The sequence below is a fragment of the Diadema antillarum genome, unplaced genomic scaffold (assembly GCF_040938485.1).
Source record: "Diadema antillarum isolate AM-2024a unplaced genomic scaffold, OU_Dant_1.0 seq00001126_RagTag, whole genome shotgun sequence".
Taxonomy (NCBI): domain Eukaryota; kingdom Metazoa; phylum Echinodermata; class Echinoidea; order Diadematoida; family Diadematidae; genus Diadema; species Diadema antillarum.
Window position 1 is genome coordinate 651,672 of NW_027271940.1, and position 10,830 is coordinate 662,501.

Genomic DNA, 10,830 nt, shown 5'->3' on the forward strand with positions numbered 1-10,830 from the left:
TGATGTTTATTGATTTCATTCAAATCATTCATAAATTAACCCATTATGGGTGTAACATGAACAAAAACGGTACAAATGCAATTCAAAACACAAACAAATCCATTTGTCAATTTATACTGCAAATAATCTCTCTTCAAAATCAATAACTTGATTATAAACCAACCCTACTGACCATTTCTTCACAAGAAAGTATTAACATGTACCCAACCTATATCCCTTGAATATATTGACTCATGTAACTCATTCTCACTTACAAGGGCATATACATAAAAAAATCCAATAATACATTATACAAATCTATAGAATGAAATCATTCATGAAAAAACCCCAACCAACCCTTTCCCTCCCAACCAAAACAAATCTACATCTATCCTAAATATTAAATCACACCAATATCTTTCATACAATCTATAACTATCCTTCTTCAAATCAAATCCCCATCCCACCAACCCCGATTCACCAAAACCTAAGCTACACCCACACTCACACCCACACATACACACACACCGACACATATACACACATACACACCCACACACCCACACACACACACACACACACACACACACACACACCCGAACCGATACCACCCTCCTTCCTGATGAAACAACTTCCAAATGTTGATACGTAAAACGTAATGGACCGTATGCATAAAAGCAGCATCCGCCCGCACGCAAGCACTGCTCCAAATTCGTCAAACAACTCATCAAACTCATAGCTGCTGATAAAATCAATATAAACTTTTTGCCAGCAACAGCTTACCCATCCCCGCGCGCGGCCAATAACACATAATATTGCCTTCACCAATGATAAATACTAAAGAAAACAGAATACTTCGGCCCTTGTTTCAGAAACATTTTCCCATTTCAGCAAATGTAATCCCAACTTATTTCTTTTTAGAGCAATTTCTTTTTCTTCATTCCGAAATCTTATCATTCTGTTATAAATTTTCTGGAAAGTAGGAATTTCCCTCTCCGACCTAGATCTAAAAGTGATATATTTCAAAATAAAATATTGCCGCATTTACTCACCTTTCACACGCACTCACAAAACCACACACACGCATATAATTATTACCGAATATCTCCCCAAAATTACAATCGGACTCTGCAACATTAACTTTAAAGACAATCAACCAAATGCAATTTCAAGGCATGAAACTGTCTATTATTACCTACATCTGACAGAAAATGCCATTCCATTTGTTTCAATGGTCACGGGGAAATAGGGATCTTTGTCCAGCATGTCTGATATTCACATGCAGTGGCGGATCCAGAGGGGGCGCCCCTCTTTATTTTTTTGTTAAAACAAAAGAAATAAAAAGAAAAAATGGGGGAGGCTCGTGCGCCCCCTTTAACACGTGTTTAATTTTCTAAAGGCGCCTCCCCTTTACAGAATTCCTGGGATCCGCCCTGTAATGATATATGCACAGAATATGAATTCATTTGTTAGTCGCTCTGGCAATTGTAAGCAAAATATTTTCATTCAAGTACACGTACTAAACTTGGAAGGAACGGTTCCATGACATGCTTTGCACAGATTCAAATTTATCCGTGACCGGTGAACCGAACTGAATAGGGTTTCTTGCAAGGTGTAGGTACAAGTTATGGTTATGGACCCTAAAATAGCACTCAGATTGTATGATTATTTTGAAAGTTATCAATGCAGAAAGTCCGAATGTACTTTTTCTTTGACATACTGTATATGGCAGAGCTCGACCTTAACAACTATACAAGATTCAAAATGTATTGGAATGTTTCTTTCCATTACGGGAAACTGCATTTCGTTTTTCGGGCCATCACCTGAGTAGAGAGATAGCGTTGAGCCCTGTAGTTATAATCGAGATATAAACGATGAAATGGAATATAGCCACGATCACGTCTGTACTGAATCAACTGAAAGACTGCAAAAGGATGTCAGGAATTCTGGGCTGAACAACCCGATTTTTGTTTTCTGTATCATTCAAAGGCGGGCCCTAGTAGGGTGTGGTCAAGATGATTATTGACTACTGGCGATTAAGACGACGCCATTTATCTAAATCGAATCAACTCAGATTAAACTCTCATCCGTATTCACTCAGGTTTCAGTTTAGATCTTTGATGGATGCAATGGATCCGTTCCCCGCACATGCGAAGAATTTTGTATATGACGTAGACAAATGTTAGTCCAATCAGCATGAAGAACGCGATCACATCCAGACCTATGAGTTGCCAGTACGTAAGGCTGTGTGTAGCAGGCTTCAGGTATCCTCCGCCATAACTCACCACGTGTTCAACCCAGTTGGCAGCCTTTTCTATAGGTTGCGCTTTCTGATCGCGGAAAATCTCGGAAAGCCTCTTCGCTCGCTCTCTGTACCTGTGAAAACGGAAAGGAGGTAAATGTCAATGACCTATACTATAGCGAAAGCACAAACGTACGTTAATTGACAACAGCAAATTATGCAGACAAATGAAAATCGCGGTATATTCTTTAAAGCTATAACATATTTCATTTCATTTCATTTCATTCACTCTCATCCAATAATTTCCAACAAAAAACGAACACGCAATTATTTACAAGGACACATGCAGGTATACAAAATCAACACGACATTGCGATAAAGGAAACCATTGGGAACGGAAACACAATTTGTGTCTATATACTTGTGACTTATACGACTGTACCGAAATAAATATTGTGTAAATAGTAAAAACACTACGTATTACTCGTAGTTCATCGCAGCTGTGTACACATTGCGATTTCAATATATTTGGGACTGCTTAGTGAACAGGAATCCGTTCAGAAGGATCCGCTATGAACATGATGAACGGAGGTATGTAGCTTCTATAGTGCTAAAAAGCACTCACGCCAATCAATGTTCTAATTCGTACTGGATTATTATAGTGGACTCGTATATATTGATTATCAGTATCAGAATATAGATAGCAAGAAAACGTACGTATTGTTGTGGATGACCTCTCGAATGCACTGGAGAACCACTTCCTTGTTGAAGTCGACCGTGACGTCGATGACCTGTCCGATGCCGCGATCTAGCACGCGAGTTGCGGTGTCCAAGGCGTCCGTCATCAGTGGCATGACAATGAGAGGTACCCCGTGGTAGATTGCTTCGTAGAGACCGTTGTTGCCCCCGTGGTAGATCAGCAGACGAGTTTTGTTATGACCTGTCGAGTCGGATCGTGAGGAAGGAGTAGGAGGATTCTTTATTCTTAGCTTTGTTTTTTTTTTTTAGCAAAATGGACGGTAATAAACCATCCTTGCCCCCCCCCCCTCCTTCAGGAAAAAAAAAAAACCCTAATAATTTCTTGACCGTGGTTACTTTAATAGATGACAGCAGTTTCCAAACATGTAACAAAAATTATTTCTTTCCATAAAAGTAGATAAAGTTTGTTTGAAAATGGTAACTTGTAGAGCAACAATAGTTTTTGAAACTACCCGTTTTGAAACTACTTTGTTAATAGTACGATTGTGTACGTCCGTTAGAGAAGAAACTATAAAATCTTACGAGAGTCATATCCTGCAGAAAACGAAGGCCTAACCTTGAACACACTCGAGCCAGAGTTTCGACAGAAGAAATGAGTGTCATGATAATGACAAATTACCAAGAAGATCATTTTGTGGTAACCATGGCAACGTCCGGACATTACGAGGCATTGTGATGTCATGAATGTCGAACTCCGAGTCATCGATGTGCCAGACGACCTTCTGCTCAATTTCGGCGAAGACATCGACAAAGACCCGGACGATATCGGGTATGACCACGGACAGATACGAACCAAGCGTGAAAATGACGAGACCGTGATCTCCAGAGCTCTGGACAAAGTCCTCCAGATCCTTAGAAGGGAAAAGGAAAGAAAGAAGAAGAATTAAGAAACACTGCACATTTTTTTTTTCCAAAATTAATGTCGATCCCTGTTGGAAGAGAACAGCACAAATCTTATTATGCGAAATGATGATTAAGGCCTACTTGAAGAAAAAGGTGATGTTCGTTTTTTTTTTTTTTTTCGAAGGTTCTTTATTCCGAAACAAATACCTAGATGTTCGGAGTATGGATCTGTATTTATTTGCGGATTAACGCACCTTAGGAATAACGAACCTTATTTCATGTTCGTATTAACGAACCCTTTTGCATTTTCGGACTAACGGACCTTCAAAATTACGAACCTTATTTCGTCTTGGGGTTCACAAACATTCGGAATAACGACCTGTTGTTCATTTTCAGAATACAACGAACCGTTGGCATGAAAAACTGCGACAATTCTAAACAATACGCTTCGTTGCCTATGTAGGTCTATCGATACGTTTTGCATATGTTGCAAGCAATCATTAAAAGAAATCACCTCGGATCCTTGCATGGTATACATTTGAAGTTTTTCTTCAACAATGTGAACTGTTCATTCAACGATCACCATATACCGAGGTGTTCAGATTCGATATATAATTCCGACAAAACATTCTATTCAGCGTTATATTTTTGTACTGCCGATAGGCCTATTCAAGACAATTAAGTATTAGATATTCAATAATCTGTGAATAGGAAAAGTCTAATCATACTTAAAATCTAATCCTCATACAGTGCAAGTATCCAATACTGACGTTTCATCCCACTAATCGATCGGCGATGACAGGTAGCTGATTAAGGAATGGAGTCATCCATAGTCATCACTTTAGCCTTAGCTGTCTATCTCCATACATGGACTTATTGCCTCTTGTTATCATCATAACTTTTCGCCATTGTCTATTGGGAAATGCTTGGTACCAACCTTTTCAAGTGCTTGGGCGGGTCTGGTAGAAAGGCCTCCAACCGAGATGATGTTTGGTGTCCTGTGAAGGGGGTAGTCCACAGCAGGATGGGTATTTGTCAAAATGAGTTCGATGTTTCGCAGGACGTCCGGAAAACGTTCGTCTGAGATGCCAGCTTCTCGAAGCATCTTGTTCAAGTCCCGTATGTAACCAGGCGCAAGGACACCCTGAGAAATCATCAAGCTCAACGTGTTTCGCAAGCGTTGCGTGAAAGTCATGCGATGCGGTAAGCCAGACATGGAAAGGGGCATGATGGAAGGTAGAAACGGGTTTCCCATGGGAAAGTGGGTGACGAAAGGAGCGGTAGCTAGGAGCGTAAGTCCCATGTACTTTACACCAAGTTTGGCTGCTACAACAGTCGCGCATTGGCCTACAGTCATATCGAATATTACCAGGTCTAAGTCGGCCTTCCGCAAGTCTTCCATGCTGTCGTGGAGAATACACCGACAGTGTTCGATGGTCTGTCTCACACCCCACTCGTACAGGCGGTAGGTGACTTGAGTCTGGCCGATGTTGAAGGACATGGCAGCGAAATGTGTGATTTTCGAAGCAAGGTTCTCGTGTGCACGGCTGACGTTATGAATAATAAAAGTGCTTCCCGCGTAGCGCGGATCTCCAGCCTCGCGAGCTAGCTCGACGCTCACGAGGAAAGTAACTCGGTGACCACGTCTAACCAGCTCCTTTCCAAGAAACGAAGCCGTGGCCAGATGGCTACCCCCTGAACTCCCAGAGTATATCAAGATATTGGCGCCATTCGCCACGGATTCGAGACTACCTAGCATTGCTACAGAAATTACGAGGACTACCAGGTAATTCATGACGATTCTTTGGGTAGGGCTTGCCTAGGTCGACGACCACCGTATTGACCGAACTGAGCAAAACACGACTTCGTATTCGTACGACCCTTAATGTCTTGGTACGCGGGGCAATCAGCGCTGGAAGCATACATTAAATGATTCTATTGTGAGATATCGCACACTTGCAGGTAAACCGCTGCTTATGTTTAACGACAGCAAAAGACGTCTGGAGCAAATCGTCCTTTCAAGGAAATTGATTCGACAGACTCTCCTGATGAAGAAGAAGAAAAGCACCTTCACGTAGTACCCGTCGTAAGCTTGTCACTGGCATATATTGGGTTCCTACAGTTGGATTTATAAAGAGCTCCTTTGAGTGTGCACATAAAACACGCCAAGTCATCTGTTTCACGACCTCACTAATATGCACTAATATGTTGATGATATCAATGCCACTTCACCAATCTTTTGTGGTGCAGTCAAGGGAGGAAGAGGAGGGGAGGGCACAAAGGCTGATTGAAAAAAAGGAACAACACAATAAACTACAATTATTCATCATCCAAACAACACCAAGAAAATTGTGAAAGATCGCATGAGCGATCCGAAAGCGATACCGCTCGTTGTTGTTATGATCATTATCAAATTCTTTATCGTAACAGCGAGTTACACACAATATTTTGATGATAAATTACGTTTGACTGAAGAAGCGAGAGGCGTGAATGCGTAGGCCTACCCTGAGATATGACTAACCCGATACCTATAAGCTTCAGCTTTCAGGATTTGAGACCAACAAAACGTTCAATGCCGGTGAAACAGTTTTCTTGTTCATTGAACTTTGACAAAGGATGGGAATACAAAAGGTAGGCAACAGCCTTTGTTCATCGATAAGCATTGTTGAAAGTATGAAAATACAGCATATGTAGATTACAGGCGTATAACTTCAATGAAGTCTAATCGAAGAGTGGCTAGACAATGAAAGACTTCGACAATCTACTTCATGATAGGGAACCCTCTCTCTTTTTTTATTTATTTATTTTTTTTATTATTATTATTTTTTTTTGGGGGGGGGAACTCGGGGTATGTTGGGTCTGGTCAACCATGAGACTGTCTACCCCACGTCAAAGACAAGGGAGAAGCGGGTTAAACCAATGAATCAAATGACATTAGCGGACACGTGTTAAGATTTTCTTCGAGGATGGGAAGGCGCTATTCATGTACACTAGATAGGAAAACCAATTTCTTATGCATGTTTTGTCATCGCTTACGTAGCAGTATGAATAGTTCGAGCATGCAATGACAAAATTATATTTCCTCCGATTACTTTCTGCGGCCTTTGGTGTGTGCCATGTCAAAACACTTTACATTCACTCCCAATGTTCCTCTCTCGAATACAAGTATAAAACAATCTGTCGCTTGGTAGCTAGTCTCATCTTAAGGTTTGTTTGTTTGTTTGCTTTCATATTTGTTCTATTTTTGTTTTCCGCAGACGCAGCTGCTACGTACACCTCGCTGCCGTACGCATCTATTCGGGATCGCGCCATCACTCGACTTGACGCACACAATGAGATTTGTTACGGCACATTTTGGTAAATTGCACATTTTGGTAAATTACCAAAGTGTGCAATTTGCAAAAATGTGCCGTAACTGTGTTACGGCACATTTTGGTAACTGCACATTTTGGTAAAAGAAGTTTGTTACCAAAATGTGCCGATAGTGCACCTATACCTGACGGGATCAACTGTTACCAAAATGTGCAGTTAAAAGTGGATTTGCCTGCACATTTTGGTAACTGAACTAAAAACCCATGGATAGGCTTGAGAGTTATTGAACGGTCAAGGTGTTAAGGTTATATGGTCATGCCTGCAGTAAAGACAGGCAAGGCACTTTTTTAGCTCACCCGAGCCGAAGGCTCGAGTGAGCTATTGCGATCGCTTTTCGTTCGCCGTCCGCCGTCCGTCGTGCGTCGTGCGCCGTGGGTCGTGCGTCATGCATATAAAAGTGTTTACATTTTCATCTTCTCTTCCAGAACCGGTGGAAAGATTTCAACCAAACTTGGTGGGAATCATCCTTAGGGAGTAAGGACTTAAAGTTGTTCATGTGGAGTATGTGGTCCCAAGGGGGCCCAGGGGGAGGACCACCAAAGGAAAAGGGGTAAACTTTAAAAATCTTCTTCTCCAAATCCAAAAGCAGTACAGTCTAGATATGTTGTATGTATATAGGGCCTACCTCTATATATGAAGAATGTAGTTTGTTTATGGCAAGACCCAAGATGGCCCCCTTGGGCCCTAGAGGGGGTGAAAGTTTGAGGGGTGGGGGCCAAGGGGGAAAACACATTTTCATCTTCTTCTTCAGAACCAGTGGGCAAATTTCAACCAAACTTGGTGGGGATTATCCTTAGGGGGTTGGGTCCTAAGGTTGTTCATGTTGGGCATGTAGCCGCCATGGGGAGCCCCCTCCCCCTCCCCCCCCCCCCGGGAAATAGGTAGAAATTTGTGCTCCAGAGCAAAAAAACATTACTCTCAAGATATGTTGTACGTAGCTGAAGAATATAATTTGTTTATGGGAATACCTAGGGTATCCCCCTTGGAGACCGGGGGGGGGGGGGGGGGCATGGGGGAAAGCACACTTTCATCTTCTTCAGAACCAGTGGGCGGATTTCAGACAATAAAACTTGGTGAGGATCATTCTTGGGGGATAGGGTCCCAAATTTGCACGTAAGTGTGGGTCAAGTGCACCCCCTGGGGGGGGGGGGGCTAAGGGAAAAAGGCATATTTTATACATGTAGACACCTTTATAGATGAGGAATATAAGCTGTTCATGGCAATATTTAAGATGGCCCCCTTGGGTTCCTAGAGGGGTGAAAGTTTGGAGGGGGAGCAAACAAGGGGGGAGGGGAAGAGAATAACATTTCTATCTTCTTCAGAACCAAAGGGCAGATTTCAACCAAAATTGCTAGGAATCATCCTTTTGGAAGAAGGACCCAAGGTTCTTTGGATGTTTGTTTTGTTGTTGTTGTTGTTGTTGTTGTTGTTGTTGTTTTTTTTTTTTGGGGGGGGTTCTCCTAGCGAAAGGGAGAAGGGGCCTTAATTTGCAGGGAAATTGCGTCAAGTGTATTGACTTCGATACTCGGGTTAGCGGCTAGCCCCCTGAGCCTTTTGTTAAAATGTGATGGTTAGTGTGTTGCCATGGTAACAGTATATCATCGCAACAAACTATGACAAAATCTTGCAGATTAAATTACTTCCTTAATTTTTGCCAAATGCTCACGATAGTTGGCACGCACTTTGGTCTTGGAGTGAAGACGTACAAGAAACATTCGTTAAAGGATGGGTACTGCGTTGTCATGGTAACGACATGTAGCAATAAATCAGAGAAAATGCAATTTTTTTTTTTGTTTCTCACATAAGGCCGTCGTACGCGTACTAGGACGTGGGTATGAATTATCTTCTGTGATATATCTATATATAGTTTGTGTAGAATGAAGATGACTCATAATTGAATTTATTGAAGCATTAAATGAATAGGCGTCTCTTTCTCCACCCTCTTCGTTTTCCCTTTTCTCCTTTTCTCCTCCCCTTGTTTTGTTTTTATCCTTTGACCAGCAGTAAACGCCCCTGCCAATTGTAGCGTCGCCCATGAGTGAAACCAATCTTTTGGATCATTTATTTTCCCCAGGGGAAGGGGTCTTCATCGAGCTCATGAGAGACACTTGGTCACTTGGTCTAGGCATAATTAATTAATTTCAGAATTCTGTGTTGAAGCTTGGTAGTCCCGACTAGGTTACCATCAGATAAAACAACCAGAATCAAAATCCACTGTCTAATGAAGATGTATCATTTCCATTAATTTCTGAAAATGTTTCATACATTTGCATAAATTTGCATAATTGATTAATTTCAGAATTCGGTGTTGAAGTTTCGTAGTCCCAACCAAGCCATCAGATAAAACAACGAAAATCAAAATCCATTGTAAAAGTCGGAGAAGCATGTTTGTAAATTTCTTTAAAAATGCAAAAATATGCATAAATTAATGAATTTCAAAATTCTGTGTTGAACTCTGGTTGTCCCAATCAAGCCCTATCAGATAAAACAATCAGAATCAAAATCCACTGTTTAATGAAGAAGATGTTTCATTTCCATCAATTTCTGAAAATTTTTCATACATTTGCATAAATTTGCATAACTAATGAATTTCAGAATTCGGTGTTGAAGTTCCGTAGTCCCAACCAAGCCATCAGATTAAACAACGGAAATTAAAATCCATTGTAAAAAGTCGAAGAAGCATGTTTGTAATATATATATATATATATATATATATATATATATATATATATATATATACATGTATGTATGTATATATATATATAAATATATATATATATATATATTATATATATTATATATCAGTGGAAATCGTGGATATGCGTGATTAGCATGAATCTGTCATCAATAAGTATTCCACAGGACTAAACCTAATGCAAACCACAGTTCTTTTATGCAAACATCATTAATACGTACATTGAAATAAGGAGCAATTAACAGTGAATATAACTTTCCGCATTTATTTGTTCAAATTACATCACGCTCAATCAATTTCTCAATCACAGATAAAAGGACACAACAACGCCTGGCACCAAACTGTTTTTTTTCTACATAATTAAAAAGATTCGACTCATTAAAAACAAAACAAAGGAATTATACATTTCAATATCAAGAGGACGGAATGTGAACTTATCAGTTAAAAAGATAAAATCCTATGGAATTCTGTTTATATTTTGTTCATAACAATGTCCATGAGTGACGTTACGAACTGTGGCACCGAAACTTTAAAAAGTCATAACTATTGAAAGGATTATTCGATTTCCCTCAAACTGTACGATTGTTTTCTACTTATATTGCGCAGTTTCTCATATACACAAGCACACGCACACACAAAACCACACACATGCATATATTACCGAATATCTCCCCCAAATTACAATCGGACTTTCTGCAACATTAACTATAAAGACGGTAAATCACTCAAAATGCCATTTGAGGTATGCAACTGTATCTCATTGCCTACATCTTACAGAAAACCCCATTCGATTTGCTTTGCAGTGGTCACAGAGAAATAGGGATCTTTGTAAAGTATGTCAGAATTCCCTTCCCTCCCAGTTTTGAAGGAGATGCGTTGTCCATTCATTGTGCTCACAAACACGCCGAAGTTGTTTATTGTGTCCTCGCACAAAAAAAAA

At 40.4% G+C, this 10,830-nt stretch overlaps 1 protein-coding gene across 1 annotated transcript; it reads right to left on the reverse strand.

Moving 5' to 3' along the window:
• Nucleotides 1–2,072: 2,072 nt before the first annotated feature.
• LOC139743979 (UDP-glucuronosyltransferase 2A2-like) lies at nucleotides 2,073–5,582 on the reverse strand. The gene is made up of 4 exons (XM_071654446.1): nucleotides 4,761–5,582; nucleotides 3,645–3,831; nucleotides 2,939–3,161; nucleotides 2,073–2,355 (listed from the first exon to the last, which is right to left on the reverse strand). The coding sequence occupies exons 1-4, from the start codon at nucleotides 5,580–5,582 to the stop codon at nucleotides 2,073–2,075; spliced, it is 1,515 nt and encodes a 504-aa protein (XP_071510547.1).
• Nucleotides 5,583–10,830: the final 5,248 nt, after the last annotated feature.

Coding starts and splice junctions, on each gene's coding strand:
- LOC139743979 (XM_071654446.1), bottom strand. CDS start 5,582: ATGCTAGGTAGTCTCGAATCCGTGGCGAATGGCGCCAATATCTTGATA. Junction 3,832..4,760: donor CCGCCCAAGCACTTGAAAAG/GTTGGTACCAAG, acceptor TTCCCTTCTAAG/GATCTGGAGGACTTTGTCCA. Junction 3,162..3,644: donor TCATGACATCACAATGCCTC/GTAATGTCCGGA, acceptor CCGACTCGACAG/GTCATAACAAAACTCGTCTG.